This window comes from Aedes albopictus, chromosome 1 (assembly GCF_035046485.1).
Source record: "Aedes albopictus strain Foshan chromosome 1, AalbF5, whole genome shotgun sequence".
Lineage (NCBI taxonomy): Eukaryota > Metazoa > Arthropoda > Insecta > Diptera > Culicidae > Aedes > Aedes albopictus.
Window position 1 is genome coordinate 277,136,932 of NC_085136.1, and position 14,871 is coordinate 277,151,802.

Consider the following 14,871-nt stretch of genomic DNA (forward strand, 5'->3'; position numbering starts at 1 on the left):
AAAATAAGACAATTCGTCATTATGTGTGACACATGCAACCGTAACAAATATGAAAGAAAACCATATAAAATTAAATTTGGCGAAACTCCGTTGCCGAAAGCCCCTATGGAAATCGTACATACCGACATTTTCATAGCGCAACCGAATATCTTCTTATCGTTTGTAGATAAATTCTCAAAGTATGCTTCTCTCATAGCTATTAAGTCTAGATCAATACCCCATGTAAAGAAAGGTTTGATCAAATATTTTTCAATACACGGATTTCCGAAACTACTTATTTCAGATAACGAACCAGCGATAAAATCTATAGAAATAAGAAGTCTTCTTTGCGAACTAAACATCCAACAATTTTTCACCCCTGCCAACCATAGCGAAAGCAATGGCACGGTAGAGCGGTTTCACTCCACATTGAGTGAGATATTTCGTTGTAATCGTGATAGGTTCCAAAACGTTTGTCAAAAAGAAAAGTATCTTTTGGCATGCACCATGTACAACAATGCTATCCATTCTTCAACGAAATTAAAACCCAGAGAGATTTTTAGAGCCTGTAAGGATGGAGAAGAAAGGCCTCTCGACATGGAAAAAATAATTGAAGCCAGAGATCAACTTTTCGACGAGGTCGCTCTACGAGCAAAGATATGCCAACAGAAACAGCTAGAGTGGCACAATAAACGAAGAGAAGATCCACCTCCTCTTGATTCTGGTCAGGATGTGTTAAACAGACGACAAGGAATCAAACAAAAAACGAGAGATTTGTTCGAAAACGTGGTAGTAGATACAGATCGCCATCAAACCTATGTAGATGGTGCAAGACGCAAATTGCATAAAGACAAATTGCGCCGCGTTAGAAAATAGAACAGGTCTCTCTCACTTTTACATGATTGATTTATAATATGCTAATACGGGAAAATGGAAAAGAAAGAAAAATTCCCCAAATTCAACAGTAATAACAAAATGATTAACCGAAAGAGGATTTTCGGCACTTTAAGGAGGGAGGATGCACCCTCTACCATTTTCAACTTTTGCAAAAAAAGAAGAACAAACATATTTTATAAATATTCAGAACACTTTCGCAAATTGTGTCATTTCAATTTATTAGCGTAAACGTGTAACTCAGTGCAAAACATTTATTTCTTCGATTATTGTAACGTTGTTCAACCAATCAAATCAATTTATAACGAAACACGATCAATATTTAATTTTCCATAGAGTTAAAACGAATATAACACAACTAACATTAGCCTTAATTTCAAAGATGTTACGTCTTACATTCATGTTATTCACCGCGTTTTTTATGACATCATGCGAGCCGCTACTACACATCATAAACACTTTAAACAATCCTATTGTTCAAATCAAAATAAATGATTGCAAAATTCAAACAGGATCCATAAAAATAATACATCCAGTTAATTTAGGCACAATAGAAGAAACCATTGAAAGTCTAACAAACTCATTTTATAACAAACTAACACCTACTAACCCATTACACGAGGTCATAAAGTTCAGGATAAAAAAGCTCTATTCGACTCTATACGGGCTGAAACCTCAGCAATCACGTCGACATCGAAGATGGGATTCCCTTGGCACCGCATGGAAATGGATCGCAGGAACGCCGGACGCTCAGGACCTCCAACTCATCAACTCCACAATGAACGACCTTATCAACCAAAATAATCATCAATACAGGATAAACGACAACATTAATAATAGGATTACCCAGCTGACACAAACAGTTAATAATATAGTAAATTCGATCAACGTAAACAAGGCCAGCATGGACACAACAGATGCAATCACCACGATGCTGAATATCGACGTCATCAATGAATTATTGGACAACATACAAGAGGCGATCACCCTTACGAGAATATCCATCGCAAATCACAAGATACTGTCTACGCGAGAGATAAACGTCATCAAATCTACGCTCCAAGACCAAGGAGTAACTATCAATTTTCCTGACGAAGCATTACAATTCGTCACCCCGAAAATTGCGGTGAAAAACGGAGACTTGCTGTATATTTTACAAGTCCCACAGCTTGAGGAAACCACATCGACCATAATCAGGATCTTCCCGCTCATCGTCAACAACCAAATCATCGAAGCACACCCAAACTATGTCATCCGACACGGTACGAAATTGTTCACTACGGATAAACCTGGAGACTTTGTACAAAAATCATCAAATATCAAAGAGTTTAAGGACGATTGCATCCAACCGATCATACTTGGAAAGCAGTCAAGTTGCAGCTCAATTCCAAAGAACGAAACAACACAGCAGTTGGCAAACGAGAATACCATCATTATCTCGAATGCCATAAACCATACATTACAAACTAATTGCGGACCAACCGACAGAGTCATCACCGGAAATTTCATCATCAGATTTCAAAATTGCACAGTTAGCTTCAATAATCAAACATTTCGGAACTTGGAAACCACCCTTATCAACACAGAAGTGCTACACGGAGCATTTCAAGGCAGTTTAATTAAGTGGAATTTAAGCAAACATCATGACATCGCAATAATTGGAAATACAGCCATCGAAAACCGGCGGAAATTGGATCACGTTTATTTGCGACAAGACAGTCTCCACTTCAAACTTTGGACAACGTTCGGAGGATTTTCGCTGACAACGGTAACTTGCTTCATCGTCATAATTCTACTAGTGAAGAGCATCAACCCTTGTTTGCGGCTAAGACATCAGGAACCATCAAACACCGATCCGAGACGGCTCGAACTTAAGGAGGGAGGAGTTAACGCCGAGCCCGCGCAATTATCACCAACTTGCACATCAGCAGACAACGCACGTGGACCAGCACCAGCACCAGCACCGGCACCGAGGTCAAGTTACACCCGTGAGTCGACAACAGATAGGAATGCCAGACTAGCAAGTCTGTTAGGTAGCTCAGGGAACGTTAGGCCTTTGTAATAATTAATATGAGAGAATAAAATCAGTCTTAGTTCAACAGTGAAACGAAATAGTCGTTTTTTTAAAAACCCCTTCCGGGACGAGTAACCGATAGTTGATATATTGTTACTTTTTACAATAGAAATCAAGCCCATATAGTTCGTACAATAAGTGAACATTAGCTTTATTAGTGACTAATTGATTCGATTGTTTTTCAATAGTTCTATAATCATTTAAAGTTATTATCAGTAAACATTAATTTAATTGGTTTTTATATAGTTGCAAAGTTGCCTGCAAAGTTCTCATGGACCTTTTATTAAAAAAGAGTTTATTTCTCAATTACACTTAAAAACAATTAGTAACAAATAAATAACAATAAATATTATTGTTGCTTGGATCAGGTTTGTATAATCAAATACAAAATCACTTGACATATTTTTTTTTAAGTTTTCGCGTTTTCGTTTTAAATTTGAGTACAGTAGATGTTTCGGTTATCGAATGTTATTCGCTGAAACTTCAACGACTGACAGACGTCAAGCCGTGTTGGCAGAGGAAGCTCTCAATGAATAACTGAAGAAGTACTTATAAAAAACTAGCTGAAAAGCAGGTTTTAGCCAAGTGAGGACGTTAAGACGAGAAAAAGATGAACAATGATTTTACTAATGTTTTCCAATAAATTAAAAGAAACTAGTAAACAGTAAACTACCATTGATAACAATACAAATACAATTTCTGTAATGGGGTCAATTGAACCGATGTTAAAATAAACATGCAATAATATTTGTTGTTATGTAAACAGATTTCGCCTTTGAAAAACCAAAGAATTCATATTTCTTGGTAACATTTTTTTCAGCATTTACAGATACTAATGGCCACATGAATTGTGAACGATTTATGGTATGGATCATACGACCTGAGGTCTGACTTGTGATATTTGGCAGTTATTTGAAAAGATTGATGATAGATCTTATCAACAGCTGCCAAGCAACACATACCAGACAGACATCAGAGTGTTTGACACTTATCATAAAATGTGCATATCATTCTGGCGGCCGTTAGTGCTCGTAAATGCTGGATATAAATGTTAGCGGGAAATTTAAATTCTATGGATTTTCAAAAGCGAAAACTGCTTACAAATAACAACAAATATTATTGTATTTTTATTGTAACAACGATTCATTTGACGCCATTCAATTAATTGTATTTGTATTGTAAAAACAATAAAAAATCATTAAGATATATTGTTTTCTTTTGAAAATTGCCCTAAAAATGTCTCATTAAAACACAATACATTCTATTGTTTTTCGCGAAAAAGTGTATGAAAATTTTCTCAAAATTTTATGGTTAAGATACATAACGACCACCATTTTTTATTGTAAAAGTGCCATTTACCATTCGCCGAATGGTATAGAACAATAGGGGTGATGGTGAGTGTGCCGTGTAAATTACAATACGTTTAATGGTGAATATTTTTCGAAAAAATGGTGTTGTAACAATAAAATTTATCGTATTTTTATGATATTTTTTATCAGGGCAGTATCACTTTTTCAAGTTTGAGTACCTGATGATGAAGTTCTGAAGTTCACATTCACGTTGGCAACACGGCCCGGAAATTTATAGCTAATGTGTTGTCACACGGTGTCTACATGCAGGCTCTTTCCTGAGATTATTCTGGAATGCGCCTTAGGCCACCATCAACATTTCAGCGATCATTGCACGGTGTGTTTTAGAATTCTAAACAAAAAAAAAAATATCGGCATCCATCGCAGGCTTTATGAATGCAGATAACAAGCAAAGCGGCGTCGGTGGTGTAGTGGTAAGCGTGGTTGCCTCTCACCCCAGTCGGTCTAGGTTCAATCCTAGTCGACGCCGTCGGTATTTCTGAGACAAAAATATCTGATCACGCCTTCCCTCGGATAAGAAGTAAAGCAGTAGGTCCCGGCCCATGTGTTGATGGGTTCGATATGTAGGGTGTCAGGTGTGTGTGGATGTCTCCCTGACCGTCCGTGTTTAGGCTTAGTACCAGAAATAGGCGGACGTTAAACTAGAGCTGATGCCGAACGGTGTCGGCTCGCCAGAAATAAGAAGAAGAAGAAGATAACAAGCAAGCAAAGAAATCGATTCAAATCATAGTCATGTTCGCCCAATGCTAAAATGACGGAGTTTGGGCAACCATCAACTAGGTGGCGGTAGTGGGCAAACGTCAAACTCGAACAAAAACGATGCGAGCGCCACGGATGGCCAGTTGGCCAACTATCGCATTTTTAAACAGACCGCTAAATCGATGTACGATGGACATTATCAGAGTATTACCGTGCTACGTCGGTTTGTCTGAAGCTTCTAGCAAAGAGAAACAGAAGTCACACTCTCATCGCCTCCCATCGATCAACTTTTTAACGGTTGATTTAAACATTCAGTATTGGCCAGGGCTGGTATCGTTTTTGCTCCTGTTTGACCTTTGCTCACTACCGCCATCTAGCGGCGGCTCGGCCAAACACAGTACGTTTAGCATTAGGCAATTAAGTTTTTCAACAGTGACGACTCATACAAAAATTCCAGAAGCCCCATACAAAAAGTGAGACATACGGGGGGAGGGGGGTTGAAAATGGTCAATTTTTGCGTGACGTAATTTATGGGCGTTCCTTGTGGTCTGGAAAGTGTGCACTTATGAGGTACACATTCTAGGTCTGGGAGTATAAAGGTGGGCTGGTGTGTATGTCACCTGACATTCCACGAGCCACCAGAGGTTTGCTTCAGGTGTCTGGAACCAGGACACAAGTCATGGGACTACAAAGGCCCTGATAGGCACAAACTGTGCCGGCGATGCGGCGCTAAAGGTCATAAGGCCCAAAGCTGCACGAGTCCACCCATCTGCATGATCTGTACCGGGAAATCCACGAACAACAGACATCCGACGGGTGGTCCAAGGTGCCCGGCCTTCAAGAAAGCCGCAGTGAACAACAAATCACAGTGCAGGTAACGCAGCTCAACCTGAACCACTGACGCAGCTCAGCAACTGCTTTGTCAGGCGGTTTCTGAGTGGTGTAGTGCCGCTGGTCTTCGGATTTGATATCAAGTCTTGCAACTAGAAAAACGATTTGTATTCGACCCGGTTTATTCACACCTTTCTCGTTTCACACTCCCAAACAATCTCCCCTTTTCTCCTCTCCCCTTGTCACCCCAAGACGTTTATCTCTCACCTCCCATGAGCGTGTTGCTCCTTTCAACATTCTGTCTTGCCAGTGCTCCCAGACCCTACAACCCCACCTTTACTTACAAAAATTTTAGAAAGGAACATAGCCTTTGAATTTCGTTGGTTGTTGTCTCTCACGTTTCCGATCAGACGGCGTTTCAGTCAATTGTACGGTTTCATCCATCCTTCCATCAACCACTTCGCTTGATGTGCTTTGATCCGTCTCTGTCGTCGCTGTGGGCTGAACATTGTCGTCTATTTGTGGAACCTTCTTAAGGTGCGTCACGTTGCGACGGAACTTTTTCCCGGAGACCCGGGAACGTACAATGACATCAGACCCCTTTTTGTTCACAACATCGTATTCCTCTGCAGAGTAGTCCGCCTCCAACTTATGATTCTTTTTCATCCGCTTCACAAACACTTTGTCACCTTCCCGTATTTCGCTGTAAGTGGCTCGACGCTTCCCGTCAGAGTAGTTCTTTCCCTTCTCTTTTCGTATTCCGTCGACATCTCGCACAGCCTCATCCTCGTAATGGACCGGAACATAAGGAAGTCTACCCCTGATTCTGCGCCCGAACATCAGTTTCGATGGTGCTTCTCCGGTAGTCGCATGATTTGTAGCATGGTATACCAAAAGAAATTCGTGCAGCTCTTTTCGCCAATCTTTGCCAAGTTCTTGTGCGATACGAAGTCTCTTCAGGATTGAGCGATTTTGCCGCTCCACCTGGCCGTTCATCTGCGGCCAATATGGAATCGTATTGACCAGATGTATTCCGTAGTCACGACAAAAGTTTTTGAATTCTGTGCTGGCAAATTGTGGACCGTTGTCTGCTTTTATCAAGGATGGTATACCGAATCTGCCGAAGACTTCTCGCAAGCGGCTGATAGTCTCCGTAGAATCAATGCAAGTCATTTCGCACACTTCGAGGTATCTGCTATAGCAGTCGACAATCACCAACAAATTCTGCCCGCCAGGAAGTGGCCCTAGGTAATCAATGGCGATATCTTCCCATGGTCCGGAAGGGAGCGAACGGCGGAGCATCGGCTCAGGGGCATCAGGAGCAGCTACTAATGTACACCCACGACAATTTTTCACGAAGCTTTCTGTGTCTGCATCCAATTTAGGCCACCAAACGACAGATCGAAGATATGATTTCATCATACGCACCCCGGGGTGTCCGTCGTGAGCGATGGTCAGAACTCGTTGTCGTAATCCTGCTGGAACGACTATGCGATCTCCTCGCAGCAGAACTCCTCCAACGTCGCACAGCTCTGCAGAAATAATACGATAAGCAGCTGGTAGAAGCTCAATAGTGTCTTCCATTATGCACTTGAGGATGTTCATGATTTCTGCGTCATCTCGAGATTCACGAAGTATTTCTTGCCAAGAAACCGCGATAGATTCAGCGCTAACCGAAGCTATGTGTTGAATAACAAGTTCCTCTGCCGAATCAAATGGCTCGACCGTTGTACATGAAAGACGAGAAAGAGCGTCTGCAGCATTTTGGTCTCCTCGGATATGAACGATTGAGTAATTGAAGCATTGCAATCTCAACACCCACCGTTCAATCCTTGAGCACGGTTTTGATCGTGGTGTAAACAAATACACCAATGCCTTGCAATCCGTAACCAAATCAAATTTTCGACCCAAGAGGTAAAATTGGAATTTTTCGACGGCCCATACCAGTCCCAAAGCCTCCTTCTCCGTCTGACAGTATCTTCTTTCAGTTTCCGTGAGTGATTTCGATGCGAAGCTAACTACTCTATCGTGTCCTTGCCTATTCGTCTGTACAAGCATTGCCCCCAGCCCCGTGGGACTGGCATCGGCAATCACAGCCGTTCTGTCGCGTGCGTCATAGAACCCAAGGATACGAACATCTGACATAGCACGTTTAATGGCTTGAAATGACGTTTCATGACGTGAATCCCAAGAGAATTTGACACCCTTCCTGGTCAATTCCCTCAGCGGTTCATCCAGGGTGGCTAAATGAGGTATGTACCTGTTGAGGTAGTTGGCCAGACCCAGAAAGCTACGGATCTCACCTTCGTTTGCAGGACGACGGAACGCTATGATTGCTTCAACTTTAGCCTCAGATGGAGCTATTCCAGATTCCGAAATCTTATATCCGAGAAATTCCAGTTCAGTAACCCTGAAGCGGCATTTATCCATATTCAGTTGTACCCCTCGCTCCTTGAGTTTAGCCATAACCTTCTCCAATCGAGCATCATGCTCTTCTAGAGTTTCGCCTTCCACAAAAATATCATCAAGGTACCAATGGGTGCCCTCACAACCGCAAAGAATTTCGTCAATGACTCTTTGGAAAATTTCAGGCGCAGTTATGAGGCCAAACGGAAGCCTCTTGAATCTAAACAACCCCTTTTCTGTTATAAACGTGAGAATATCTCGAGACTCCGCAGCAACCATGATTTGTAGAAAAGAATCCCTTATATCCAACTTACTCCATACTACGCCAGTCCCGATTCGCGCCAGAATGTGATCTATGACCGGCATGGGGTGATACTCCCGCAAGACTGACTGGTTCACTCTACGAAGATCTACGCACAATCGCAACCCTCCGTTTGCCTTAGCAACGACTACCAACGGAGAGACCCACGTGGTTGGACCTAACTTTGGCTCGATGATATCTCTGCTCAACATTTCATCCAACTTACGATTAACTTCAGCTTCGAGAGGAATTGGCAACCGTCTCACGGGTTGTACGACGGGCTTAGCTTCCGGATCCATGTGAATGTGAACCTCGACGTCTTTGATGCAGGTGAACGGATCAGACTTCTCTACCCGGTTGAGATTGGCCCCAACCTGCAACACTTGTAGCTGCTTTGCAGTAACATCTCCCAACAAGCAAGTTTGTCCTTTCTCCACGACGTAGAAATTAGCGAGCACCAATCGATCTTGAATTTTGATCTCTGCTGTGAATTTCCCACGGACGGCCAGCGGGTCAGAACTGCCATACGAAAGGAAGGAACGATCGGACTCTTTCGTGGAACTAGTGACGCGAACACCGGCCTGCTTCAATTTCTCCCATGCTTCCGAGGTCACTAAATTAGCATCCGCCCCTGAATCTACCAGCATATCCAAAGAGACGCCTCCTATCTCAAATGTAAGCATGTTGGTTAGATTACCGTTGACAAAAGCATAGTAGACCTTTCCCTCGTCGGCTTCACGTGTCTCTTTCTCCTCTACAACCCGAATTTTCTTACTCGGCGGTGAAAACGATGTCTGCTTTACAGAAGAACGAGACGATTTACAGGTGTAATCAAAATGGCCTACTCGTTTACAGTTTCGACACTGTTTCCCTTTCGCTGGACAGGAATCAGACGACGAAATGTGGCCAGACTTGCCACAGTTAAAGCAAACAACGTTCGTAGTATGTCGCACAGCCGGACGTCCGCGATAACGACCCTCTCCTGATCTGAACTTAGTTGCCAGAGGACGTCTGTACCCTTGTGACGAAAAATCTTTCACCTTGTACACTTTGTCAGCCGAATTACTCTCATTTGATTTCCCTGCAAGGTCTTGAATTTGGGAATCGACACCTTCCAAGCCAGAAGCGATCTCTTCGATTTCGTCTAAAGAGCGGTCCTTCAATAGCATTCTTCGCCGGAGTTCGACCGAAAGACAACCTTCAACGATGACATCGGTAATCGTCATATCCGTTAAAACCTGCCTTGTCTTTTTTGAATATTTGTCGAAGCCGCAGAGGGCAGCTTGCTGTCTCAAACGAACCTAGGTGTTATAAATATGATAAAGTCACAATTATTTACAAAAAAACCTTATAACTACCATATAGTGGGAAAACTTTTCTCCCGGAAGTTGCTTCATCTGACGCAAACGATGTCTCTCCAGGATATCCTGTTTCACAGGTTGGAAGTAATTATCCAATGCTGCAACTGCCACGTCGTAATACTTCTTCTCAACAGCAACTAACGGAAATTTGTTTCCATCTGGAAGATTGGTAAAAACTTTGTCCAACTGGGGCCCTCCCAAGTACAGCAGTTTAGCGCGCTTTTTGTACTGATCATTTATATCATTAGCATCAAAATATCTCTCGAGCCCACTCTTCCAATCTTTCCATTCATGGTGCAGTCGTGCTTTTGCAATGTCCTCGCATCTGAACTGTGGCATAGGTCTCGTTTCGTCCATCTGTAATAATCAATGTGACAAAACAAAATTGCCTTTTTAGACTTAGTTGTCATACCAGAAGTACACAACATTTTCGCAAATTTTGTCACAAATGGAATATATGAAACCCTATTATTATGGACTTATGGACATACTACCACTGTAAAAACTGCCCATTCGAATCTCTATTACTCTTGCAACAACCAATTTCATACTGACCAGATTATCTTACGACCCTTACGATGATGTTTTATATCGACCCTCACGATTTTATTTGGCGCTCTCAACTACATTTTCCTCGTTGCCGAACCATACGACAATATCCAGTCATTCATCGCCCCTCACGATGAAATGTTGGATATGAATCACGGATATTTTATCGACCCTCACGATATTTTATGTCGACCCTCACGACAATATCCAGTCACTCATCGCCCCTCACGATGAGACGTTGGATATGAATCACAGATATTTCATCGACCCTTACGATATTTTATGTCGACCCTCACGACAATATCCAGTCATGCATCGCCCCTCACGATGAGACATTGGATATGTATCACAGATATTTCATCGACCCTCACATTGATGTTTTATATCGACCCTAACGACAATATTCAGTCATTCATCGCCCCTCACGATGAAATTGCGTGTATCGGCCCTCACGATATTATGTTGTTCTCTGTCGACCCTTACAACATTATACAGTACTTCATCGCCCCTCACGATGAAACATCTGTAGTCATTGTTTAGTTATCACTTTTCCCGGGAAAATTTTGGATTTGAACTCAAACAATAGCAAATATCTCAACCAATAAAATATCGCCCCACGGTATTTGTAACAAAACATTTCAATAAGCACACTTTTTAGTTCATCTCCATGACATTTGGTCGACCCCTATCATCATTTCCTGTATTTTCAGTTTTTTCAACAAGGTTTCACTGGTGCTTTCCTGTAAAACAATCATTTTATTCCGTTTTTATTTCTTCATTCACCTCTTGATTCATTGTGTATATAATTCGAACATCTTTTATATTATTCTAGCGTGTATAATTGTAAACACACTCCAATAAAAACCTTTCGTTGCTACTCCCAAGTTGCTGCAAGGATGTCCACAATAGGTGGATTCACCCTACGCAGCAGGAATCACAAAACTATAAAGACGTCACTAACACAGATTCACGCCTGCAAAAGCTCAACCAGCATGAAATCGATGCAGCATCGGTCTACGACACCCCGATGCCTCCATGTTTTTCCTCTTGCCCTATGAAGCTCGTTTCTTGATTTCTCTGTATTTCACTATTTAGGATCAAAAATGTTCTATTCAAATACATACCGTATATTCTCCTTCGTCGCCAAATTGTAGTGCCGCTGGTCTTCGGATTTGATATCAAGTCTTGCAACTAGAAAAACGATTTGTATTCGACCCGGTTTATTCACACCTTTCTCGTTTCACACTCCCAAACAATCTCCCCTTTTCTCCTCTCCCCTTGTCACCCCAAGACGTTTATCTCTCACCTCCCATGAGCGTGTTGCTCCTTTCAACATTCTGTCTTGCCAGTGCTCCCAGACCCTACAAGTGGGAGACGGATATCGCCATCATAGCGGACCCATACCGAGTACATGCCGGCAACAGCAACTGGATCGCGGATGGGCCCAGAAAAATGGCAGCGATATGAACGACGGGTAAATAGCCCGTCCAGGAGTTGGTGTTTACTACCTATGAGTGCTTCGTAGTCGCCAAAGTAAACGGGGTCTTCTTCTGTAGCTGTTATGCGCCTCCGCGGTGGCCGATCGAGCGGTTCACGCAAATGCTGGACCACGCTTAACCAGTGTTGAGAATACTCACTTGCAAGAGTGATACTCACTTGCTTCTACGTCCAGAAGCATGCTATCAAAAAATGATGTTTGCAGGGCTTTTAGATTGTAGTTTAATCTAAAACTTTACCGAATGAAGTAAAGGTCGCAGACGCATTCCAAAGTTGTGAGAGAGCTGTGAGTACGAGGTGAGTAAAATTCTTATAATTTTTACTCACCTTGTGCTCACAGCTCTCTCACGGTTTTGGTATGCGTCTGCGACCTTTATTTTATTCGGTAAAGTTTTAGATTAAACTACAATCTAAAAGCTCTTCAAACATCATTTTTTGATAGCATACTTCTGGACTGAGATAGAAGCAAGTGAGTATATGTAACTTTTCCCAAGTGAGTATTCCCAACACTGCGCTTAACGACCGTGCTAACAGGGCGAAGGCCGGTGGTAATTGGCCTCCTAAAGTGAGGTTAAGTTTTGTGAAATCCCATTTCGTATTTTAGTGATTGAGTCGTTTCAGATAAAATTTAATGTGGGATCGGGGTAGAAAAATCCATTTTATCGATAAATTTATCAAAAAAATTAATGATTAAACTGATGGAGAACTGGTATTTCCCTTTCAAACTTCCAAATTTTCACGACATAACCTCAACTTTTAATCGCCAATAGCGGGTGACTTTAATGCCTGGGCCGTGGAATGGGGAAGCCGTTTCACGAACCAGCGGGGTCAGATCCTGCTAGAAACACTGCCCATTTTAGATGTCGACTTAGCTATTGTCGGTAAAAGAGTACCTATAGTCGAAACGAAGCGGAGTCAATTATTGACGTGACCTTTTGTAGTCCTGGCTTAACAAGTAGCTCGAACTGGAGAGTAGATGATGGCTACACTCACAGCGACCACCTGGCGGTTCGCTCACGGAAAAACGAAAGTACCCAAAAGTGAGTTCATTCCACCCAACTTCGAGGTTGCGTGCGGGAAGCCAATTTTGAATTGCTTGAGTCGATGTTTAGGTAGGTAGTTTGCATTTAGGCGTATACGGCCAAAGTACCTAAAGTCAAGGTTCTTTTTACTCAATCGTCAGTTAAAATTACTCAACTTTCGGTACTGTGCCACTTACTCAATTTTGGCTTCCCGCATCGACCTCTCAAAGTTGGGTTGTTTTGCTATTCACTCTCTGACAACAATAAAGAGAGCGAATGAAACAGGATGCAAAAAAGAACTCAAAAGTGAGTTTAAAAATACTCAAATTTGGGTTCTTTTGTTTTTCAGTATACAGTATCGACTATAAAAACAGCAGACAGCGGATAGAAGAAGAGGCGGCTAGGCCAAGGCCAAGCCCTCGCAGGTGGAAGATATCATACTTCGACGAAGGGGTATTTACCCAAGTAACCAAAAGTTCAGATAAAAGGGTACTTTATAAGCTAAGCAGCTTGTTCGAGGTCGCTCATTAGCCTTCTAAGCAGCTTCATTTTTAAGTAATTTTGGAACTTGAAAGTTCACATAAGCACGCTGGATAGCCTTCTAAGCAGCTTCTGACAGAACTTTGTCAAAATTCATGCAGAAACAAAAATGTGTTTTTCAGAATCACACCCTGTTGGGGGGGGGGGGGTTAGTGATTCACGTCTGGAAATTGCTACTGATAGTTATATTCTCACATATGTCGCTGCTATGTAGATTTGAACTGGATCCTCCTGCGTGATAGCCTGCCGACTTACCGCTGCGCTGCTGAAGACACTCGACAAAGTCAAACTAACTTCACTACTGTACAAATGTGCAAAACTAGCTGCCGACAGAAAATCGATTCAAGTCAGACTTTACCTGCTGTCCACTCAATCGCAGCTGTAGTACTGTGGTAGAGCGTAGGGCTCTCACGCATCGACTGTCGGTTCGAATCCGATGGGTGGCATTATTTTTTTTTTGCTCAAGCCTAGTATTTATTGATTTGATAAATTATTATATATGTCTTTTATTCGTGTACGCTTAAACAGTTGTTTTCTGTAAAAGAAATAAATTTAATCTTCATTGAAACACAATGCTATTGAACTGAACTTCTATGAACTTGAAAGTTCCGACATAGCATCTTAAGCAGCTTTAAAGTTCCGCGAAGTTCAGATAAAGTTCCGAATGGAACTTTCAGGCTGCTTAAGAGGCTAACAATTAGCCTTGCCGGAACTTGTGACCGAAGTTCCAGCAAGGCTCATCGTTAGCCTCTTAAGCAGCCAGAAAGTTTCGTTCGGAACTTTATCTGAACTTCGCGGAACTTGAAAGTGCATTTTGTCAAGGGAAGCGGAACTTTTGGTTACTTGGGAGAGAGGCGCTCCGCCGTGAGCGAATCTTTCTTGGTTTAGACGGCTGTCGTGATCGAAAACGGACGTGTTCGCGGCGACGAGCTGATAGCGGTGCTATCGTGTGCGTGCGATGCGACCATGCCTAGGCGAGTCCACCCTAGAAATGGGAGGCCACCGGCTTATTGGTAGACCGACGCGATTGCGGACCAGCGCCGCGCCTGCCTATGGGCTAGGCGGCGAATGCAGCGAGCACGATCGGAGGAAGAGCGAAACGAACGGCGAGTGGTGTTCGCCGCTGCAAAAGCCGCTCTGAAGACTGAGTTAAGAGCAGGCAGAAAGGCCTGTATTGAGGGTCTCTGTCAGAGTGCCAATGAGAACCCGTGGGGTGACGCCTACAGGATCGTGATGGCCAAGAAGAAATGTGTAATGGCTCCTACAGAGCAATCTCCAGAGATGTTGGAGGGGATCATCGAGGGGCTTTTTCCGCGTAATGATCCTAGTCCTTGGCCTCCTTTCGTAG

At 42.6% G+C, this 14,871-nt stretch overlaps 1 protein-coding gene across 1 annotated transcript; it reads right to left on the reverse strand.

Moving 5' to 3' along the window:
• Positions 1-5,954: 5,954 nt before the first annotated feature.
• Positions 5,955-10,555, reverse strand: LOC134287462 (uncharacterized protein K02A2.6-like). Its single transcript, XM_062849312.1, has 2 exons — positions 9,913-10,555; positions 5,955-9,855 (listed from the first exon to the last, which is right to left on the reverse strand). The coding sequence occupies exons 1-2, from the start codon at positions 10,270-10,272 to the stop codon at positions 6,199-6,201; spliced, it is 4,017 nt and encodes a 1,338-aa protein (XP_062705296.1). The 5' UTR covers positions 10,273-10,555; the 3' UTR covers positions 5,955-6,198.
• Positions 10,556-14,871: the final 4,316 nt, after the last annotated feature.